This window comes from Anneissia japonica, unplaced genomic scaffold (genome assembly GCF_011630105.1).
Source record: "Anneissia japonica isolate Jap-2015-1 unplaced genomic scaffold, ASM1163010v1 scaffold10466_len380309_cov135, whole genome shotgun sequence".
Taxonomy (NCBI): Eukaryota; Metazoa; Echinodermata; class Crinoidea; order Comatulida; family Comatulidae; genus Anneissia; species Anneissia japonica.
Window position 1 is genome coordinate 306,112 of NW_022715455.1, and position 8,401 is coordinate 314,512.

An 8,401-nucleotide genomic window follows, 5' to 3' on the forward strand; every position below is an offset into this window, starting at 1 on the left:
CCCTTCACTTTTTTTTTTCTTTTTTTTTCTTTTTTTTTTTTTTGAATGGATTTGTTTATTATTATTTTTTTCATTTTTTTTATATTAAAGTCACTATATATGTTGTTTGTATTATGTCAATTATGTTTTACTTTGAATATCAGTGCACCAGCAATCAACCAGATGGTGATATTTCGTTTAAGCAAAATAATAAATAAAAAAAAGCCTCCCTCATAACATTTTCCAGACTAAATAGGGTAAAAACTAAAAGACATAATATTTTTATAGGGCTTAATAACATCATAATTAAGTAGGCCACCTTCAATTAAAGTATACATGCAGTGTAATACAACCTTTAATAATAATATTTCTTTTAATGAATTAACATTTATTTGGTAATATACCAATACAATGGATTGAATTTTCAAATGATCACTATATTAATTAAACATTAATGTACTAAATCAAAATAGACGTATACATGAATCATATGCTAACATGGTCAAAATCTGTCCTTTAGCTCTGTCAAATGAAAGAAACTAATACTGTATGATGAAATCAAACTTAACAAATAATTTACTTTTCATTAATCATGTACCCAGCAAGGGCATTTTATTTGCTTTCAATAAATTTAATATGGAATTCTAAATTTTGTTTAAAAATGCATTTTTTTTTTGCTATTTAATGGAATTGATTCATTATGTACATCAGCTAAAATAGAATGGTTTGATGAGTAAAAGTATGTTATATATGATTTCAGTAATTAAATATTTTAATGTTCCTACCACTACAATTTGCTACAGCAACTCTTCTTGGATTATAAGAAACTATTGATAATCCAAAAGGACCATTTAATCCATCTTCTTTTTGATCAATTCTTTTAATGAAATGTCCATCACTGTTGAATAACTGTAGTTTGGTCTCACTTGTTAAAAGCATGTTATTATCCTTATCTATTAACACTGCATATGGACACTGCACCTTACCATCCTGATCACCTCCACCTACAAGAACCTTGATGAACTTGCCATCATTGTCAAATAATTGTAATCTGTTATTACAACAGTCTGCTATAATGAGATGTCCTTCATTAGTAATAGTAACATCCCATGGTGCCCACAATTCACCTTCACTGTAACCTCTTGACGCAATGCTTCTGATCATCTGATCATTATCCATGTTAAACATGAACACACAGTCTTCATTACGGTCTGCAGCATACACTACATTTAATTTCTCATCTACAGCAATACCATAGGGATTCTTTAACACTCCCTTACCAATTGATTTGACCACATCACCATCTGATTTGCATAATGTTATGCATTTATTTCCATAATCAATAAATACTATCAAATCATTCTTTTTCATTTTGTACAATGAATCAACCTTCACATTTGATGGTAGTGTTATCTTACTGGCATATTCTCCTGATTGTTTATACCTGTGAATTTCATTGCTCAAAGCTGACACTAACAGACAACCATCTTCAGCCATCACTACATCACATGCCTTATTTCCTTGTGTTTCTATTGTTTTCACCAGACCTGGCTTTTCGAGTACAGTGATTATCAAAGGAGATCCTCTAATAGGTTCATCACCAAAACTGACATCAAGTTTCCAAACACCAGTACTTCTGAACTTTAACCTCACTACATGCTTTCCTTCATCCTATTTCAATGTTTATAATTGTGTTTCCTCCCCAGGAGATGTCAACATAGCTTTTAGTGAATTACTATCTATTTTAGTAGTACTGTGTTGAATTATTTCACACTCAAATTCTTGTTCTTGGGGTAATATTGTGGGCACATTTACCATTTCTAAACATTTCTCAGTAATGAAACCTAATGCTTTCTGTCTGAGTGCCTTTGCATTGTATTCTTTGTTGAGGTTAACATACATTTCTCCATTATCCTTTGGTTCTGTTCCTGGTAATTGCTGGATTGTTTCTTGTAGACCTGCAATTGTGTTATGACTTGACTGCAAAGCTGTTGCTTCATTGCTTTTTAGTAATTGAGCAATAAAGTCCCATTTTGTTTCAACATTCAGCAGAATAGTGTTGAGTTCATCTGTTTGTGTATCTGTAATTGTTTTCTTCTTTGTGTACACCTCATCTAAATTCCTGTTAAGTTCCTCACCTTTTTCTGTTATCATTTGAATCATGTCTTCAACAAAGTTGTTGATATCCTTTCTGCATGTTTCTCTACACTGTTCAAGTTTAATAATTTTATGCTGAACTTTAGTAAGAGCCTCCTGAATCTTGTTTTTATAGGCTTCAACATCATTTTTCAACTTTGTAGATGTTTGTTTGAATAACTTGAATGCTTCAGATATATGATTAAGTTCATGCTTACTACCCAACTCTTTATGATCAGTGACAGTACAGTGCATACAAACAGGAACTTTACAAATGTTACAGTAAAATTCCAGTTCTTTTTTGTGAGCAGGACAGAGCGGGGGACGTAATGCAGACAACTGTGTTATTGTCATCGACTGAATATCTTCTATTGTATGTAATTTGTGTTGTAGCAGTGCAGGTAAAGTTTCATGAGTGTGTTTACATTCACTACATATATACTGCATGCAATCCTGACAGTAGAAGTCTGCAGTGTGTTTGCCACAATAGCATTTCATCTTGTCTGCATTCTCAAATTGCTCAATACATTCCAGTAGATTATTGATGAATGTGTTTGGAGGCAGTTTTTTCAGTCCACCATTGGGAATATCATAGAATTGGAGACAGTTTGGACATTGTAGCCTACCTTTCTCGTTGACCCATTTAGTGAGACATGATAAGCAGTAAGTGTGGAGGCAGGGAAGTGTTTTAGGATCCTTAAGCCTTTCGTAGCAGAGTGGACATTCTAACACTTTCTCATCCAAATGCTCAAGAAATTGCTTTGCATTACCTGCAGTAGCCATGTGAAATATCTGAAATGAACAATATAACATAGAGAATGAAATGTATTTATCGTAAAACATAACACAAAGAAGGCAAATGTACTTTAAAATATAACACAGGGAAGGCAAAGGGTAACATTATATATAATATAAAGAATGCAGGCTATAGATACCCAGAAATGACATGCTCGTATATTAAAATTTACTTTATTACTAATTTTGTCTTTATGATGTGGTTCAACCTAAATTGTAGTCAAATTTGACAGCTGTAGATGCTCAGAGAAACAGCACTCCCATACAGTACTCTTAAAAAAAAATATTACACAGAAAATGGTTTGGTTTTCTGAAGACACCTTTTTGTGTTACTAATCAGGCCCGTAGGCAGGATTTTCGATAGGGAGGTGCATTTTTGCGACCGAAGCGGACCTTAGGATGGGCGACTTCCTAGGAATCTCTGTGGGGGGGGTGGCGAAACCCCCGGAAGCTCCGACAATTTAGGATTTTATGGGCCTTATAATGGATTTCAGAAACCTATAATTTGTAACATTCTATATAAATTTTCATTCATTTGGGTATTGTTAAGGTGCATAAAGCAGGAGAAATAAAGGGTGGGGTCCTGGGCCGGGAAGAACTTTCACATTGGTTGGGGCTGAGGTAAGAAAATTTATGATTATGGCACCTCTAGATGGCCGGAAATGGCACTCTCAAACAAAATTTAATTGTGGGGAGCTCTGCCCCCCCCCCCAAACCCCTAATCCGCCACTGTGAATTTGCAACTTTTTATGTCCTTTACATCTGTAGGTCTACAGAATGACATTGATCAATCTGCAATCACTGGAGCTGATAATTTCCAACAGATTTTGTAGCACATTTTAAAAATCAACGGTTAAAAGAGCGGGCAAAAAAAATATAATGCCTATAGCATTTCGCGATAATTAGGAAAGATTTTAATGAAATAATAGGTTTTAAAAGTGGACTTTCTGAGATTTGGTGGTCCAGGGGCAGAGACCTGGAGGGGGTTTTTGAGAAAAGCCCCAGGAGGCTCCGACAAAGTAGCATTTTGAGAGTCTTATATAATGGATTTCTCAAACACATAATTTGTGAATATTTTATTAAAATTTTCATTAATTTTTGGTTTTTTGGGGCCTGAAGAAGTAACGTTATTATGTCCCGTACATCGGCAGGCCTACAGATAACATTGTTCATATTATAGATCAATCTGCAGTCACCGGAGACGATAAATTTCCAACAAATTTCATATCATATTTAAAATAAACGGCTGGATGTGCTGGAAAATATATAATGCAATGCATGCTATAGCATTTTGTGATAATTAGGAATGATTTTGTGCAATAATATATTTTAAAAAGTGGACCTTTTGGAATTTGGGGGTGCATCCCCCACCCCCACCTACGGGCCTGCTAATTTTAATTAAAACATCAATTTAATAGGTATACATTTTACAATTTTTTGCCTGAATAAATGAAAAAGTTTCTTAATTTTCTATTTTTCTTGTAATATTTTCAACAATTAGCAACTTATAAGTACAGGTGTCTTCCAGTAGTTACCTTGTAGTTATTAATATTTTGGTTATAATAAAAAATATTCATTTTTGGTGACGTCACACACACAATATAGTTGGCATGCATACGTCATAAGCTAGATTACGTCACCTTTTTCTGGTAAGGCAAACTTTCCCGGCGTGCTTTTTTCATGGATAAACAAACACTACTGCTTTGCACATGGATGCTTTGCCCTAGCTAGGGCTACAAGAGCCGCATTGTTAGCATTGTATAATACTTAAACAAGGTACATCTACAACTGAATTATTCTTAGTTACCAGTATTTGTTTTTTTTTTTCTTATTTTAATATATTTCTTTCGAAATTTCTATCAAATATTATTGCACTGTCAAGTTAGGCCTGGGCTTAGGCCTATAGTCTTATTATTATGCCTCATCGTCCCCCGCTACACAGTACATCAGTAGCTGCCCCCCCCCCCCATACAGTACAGACGTTTGCTAGGCAACAACGTGATTGCACCTTTCTTCCCAGGTGTTCTTGTAACATTGGCATATTGTTAGCTAACCAGTTGTGTGTATTTCTTTGTGAAAATGAGTACCGCGGTGTACTTATTTTCACAAAGCATTTGCATCCCCTCTTGGAAAGAGGGAACTTCGAAATAATTGTCTCCATATCTTTGCTAATTAAATTAATCACCGTAATTTAGCTTACACTTATGAATTTAGGGAGCACTTAAAATGTACAATAATCATTTCACTACCTGACAACTCCGAGCTTTATTCATGCATTTTAGGTCTACATAATACTGTAGTTCCATCTTCCTGTACTACAGTATATACTCCAACATCACTGGCAAATGGTAACAACCAACTGACTGCAGACCATTTCCGGTCACACATTACTCTCCATAGCATCCCCTAGTTCGGTCACCTCTGGGTAGTAACAGATAAGACTAATAGAAGGACATTTGTCAACTGTTAAGGTAGCTGTTATTTATTTTAGTTCTAACATAAACAAAGAAACAGAATATATGTTTATCTTACTTCTAGCATAACAGTTAACGAAAGTAGGTTATACTTTCCACATTCTTAATAATAAGCAATGTCATTTCAGGGGTGGCACCAACAGGGGGCCGGGGCCGGGGGGGTCAGGGCCCCCGCCAGGAAGGGCTGGCCTACCTATCGGGGAGAAAAGGCACAATTCGTCGGGAGGTGGGGTATATGATACGTATTATACATATTAGTAGACTCTAAAATCGATTAAATAAGCATTTGAAACCCCTAAGTTGTCTATTTTTTCGGGGGCTTCACCCCATGGACCACTTTCTCAACCTTTTATTCGAAGCTCGACCACGCCTACTTTGCTTTCGTCGGGAAATCTGACCCCTCGTCGTGGCATCGCTCCCCCTTCCCCCTGTCGGGGACCTCGGCAACCCGTCGGGAAAATCCTTGCGTCATTTTATTAAAGTTTGTAAATACAAACCAATCATTGATTTAAAGATGCGGCGGGGTGTTTTTATAGAAAATATTTCTTGTTTTTAGTACAATAGTAAGTACTGTATTGTAATGCAATAATGGTTCTAAAATTTTTACCAAACTGACCACACACATTTTTTTTTTTTTTTAAAGCGTGCTAATCCAGGTCAGACAGACCAATTCTAAGTGATTAATAGTATATCAATAAATATTTGCATATGTCTACCCATCCCAAACCCCATCCCAACTACATAAAACGATAATGTTGGTGGCACAGGGGTAGCAGCAGTAGTAGGCCGACTAATGACATTCTATTAAAAAAATAGCATCATCTTTAACTTTCATATAAGAATCGATAAAACTGTATGCTACGCCAAAAAAATTATATTTTTTCAACAAAGCATACATAGCATTTCAAAATTTTCCACTATGCGCGCGCATTTTTACGTGCGCACCACGTACGGAAGCTAGACATTACGTTTTTTCACATAGTTTGAGTTCCTGATATTGTTTTTACAAATTTCCATTCTTTTCGGTCACCTTATGGCCAATAGCAATGTCGTATGTGCGCATCAAACATAGGTGTCTTTGTGCGGATTTGTGCCGATATACAGGGAAAATATGATAAAATCAGGCTTATTTTTAATCAGTTATAGCTCCTTAGGATGAAAATTGACCCCCAATTTTTATTACATATTCTGAAAGCACATAAGTTGTATATATGATTTTATAGATCATAATGGCTGACATTATGACGTCATCATATTGCCATCTGAATTCAAAGAAAGTAAATTTTAGCTATGACGTCATTTTTGAAAATACGCATTTGAGCACATCTTGCTTATCCTTGATCGATCGTCTACCACCTATGAGTATGTTATAGCTGAGACAATTCTCTTTCGGAAGTGTCCCTTTATTTTTCATTTTGATGACGTGATCATGGTCAAAAAGAATGAATTTTCAGAGCCCTTTTATCTCTCTTTCTTAAAAGATGTAAAAAATATACAACAGAGGGCGGCAGACTGTATTTCGACGCTATAAGATTGATATATAGCACATTGTGAATAGAAAATTTGTGTGGCATTACCAACCAACAGGTGTTTTTAAATTACTCTTGACAAGGATTAATTTCTCTTGCCATTACCGTCCACGAGCATGTCATGACATGCGTGTACGGTAGAATTAGGAAATTCTCAATATCACTTTTCAGATAGAGGGCGGCAGACTGTATTTCGACGCTATCAGACTGATAGAAGGTCAATTTCTTGTGCCATTACTGTCCACGAGCATGTGTGACGTGCGTGTACGGTAAGATTTGGGAATTCTCAATAACACTTTTCAGATAATTTAAATCACGTTTGAGGTCATTTTCAGCATCCCAAAACTTTCCATAACTTACGCACCGTATGCTTATTTCCACGCGCACTGCACGTACGGAAGCTGGGAATTACATTTTGTTACAAGTTTTGGGTTCCTGACACTGTATTTATAAACAGGGGCCACATTTATCAAACTAGAATTCAGCTTAAATTCGTCTTAAGAACATTTTTTTGCCTAAGTCAAATTTATCAGTATTGCTACAGTAGCTTACAAATTTCTTAAAATTAGAAAATTGTATGTGGGCACCATCTAAGACAATTTTTAAGCCAAGATTTTGCTAAGATTGGGTAATAAATCAGCTTCAGAGATATTTATTAGGGACACCTTAACTTTTTTGTCTTAAGACATTTGCTAAGATGAGATTGATAAATCCCAGGCCATGAGTAAACTTTTTGTGCCATTAACATGTGCACAGCCGTCAACACGTCTGCGTATGCACGTGTAATTCTTTTCAAATGTTTAATATTACACTTTTTAAAAAACTAGAGCATATTTTAGGCCATTTTGAGAATTTAAAAACATTTCAACCCACACCGCTCGTGCTTCCTGAGGGTCAAATCACCAAACTCGTCCTCAGTGACGAGTTCAAATCTAGTTAAGAATTGTAACTGCTGCAACCAGCTATATCAGACTAATAAATGAATAGAATAATTGGCAGAAAATCTACAAAGCTTTTTGACTGCTTACCAAATGCTAGGTTGAGTGTTTTTGAGCTATAGCTGATCTAAACTGATATTCCTCTGCTTTCTTGATATTCTGTTGATATGACCGATTTTTGTTTGTATAACTATAAATGCATATGATATTTAAAATGCAATACCTGCTGACTAAATAACATTGTAAACTTTGTTATGTGTTACAATATGTTATATTCGCAGTGTTTACATTACAATGCTCCCAAATATTATAATAACATTGTTTGTTGCTAGGATATTGTCCATGCAGTATGCAGTTCACTTATTTTCAATAGGTGTATTCATAATCAAATGTCATGGTTGACTAACTCCATGTAAGTGCCTTGCACTGCTGAGTGATGTTAAACAGGAAGTATATATTATATTAATTACATACAAATTTAAAAAACACTTTTTATAATAGCAAATGTCCATTTCATAAACTGCTAAACTGCAGCTTCGGCACTAGTTTG

General features: G+C 35.2%; 2 protein-coding genes across 2 annotated transcripts in view; both read right to left on the reverse strand.

Annotated features, from left to right (window-relative positions):
- Positions 1–8,013, reverse strand: part of LOC117109232 (tripartite motif-containing protein 2-like) — a 9,819-nt gene extending 1,806 nt beyond the window's left edge. The window contains exons 1-4 of the mRNA XM_033251490.1: positions 7,942–8,013; positions 1,673–2,907; positions 1,398–1,585; positions 781–1,283 (exon numbers count right to left, since the gene is read on the reverse strand). Coding sequence (XP_033107381.1) covers positions 781–1,283; positions 1,398–1,585; positions 1,673–2,898 — 1,917 coding nt within the window. The 5' untranslated portion in view covers positions 2,899–2,907; positions 7,942–8,013. The remainder of the gene's footprint in view (positions 1–780; positions 1,284–1,397; positions 1,586–1,672; positions 2,908–7,941) is intronic.
- LOC117109234 (RING finger protein nhl-1-like) lies at positions 189–1,658 on the reverse strand. Its single transcript, XM_033251492.1, has one exon. The coding sequence runs from the start codon at positions 1,474–1,476 to the stop codon at positions 736–738; it is 741 nt and encodes a 246-aa protein (XP_033107383.1). The 5' UTR covers positions 1,477–1,658; the 3' UTR covers positions 189–735.
- Positions 8,014–8,401: the final 388 nt, after the last annotated feature.

Bases quoted from the DNA above. Each gene is read 5' to 3' on its own strand.
- LOC117109234 (XM_033251492.1), bottom strand. From the start codon at position 1,476: ATGGCTGAAGATGGTTGTCTGTTAGTGTCAGCTTTGAGCAATGAAATT.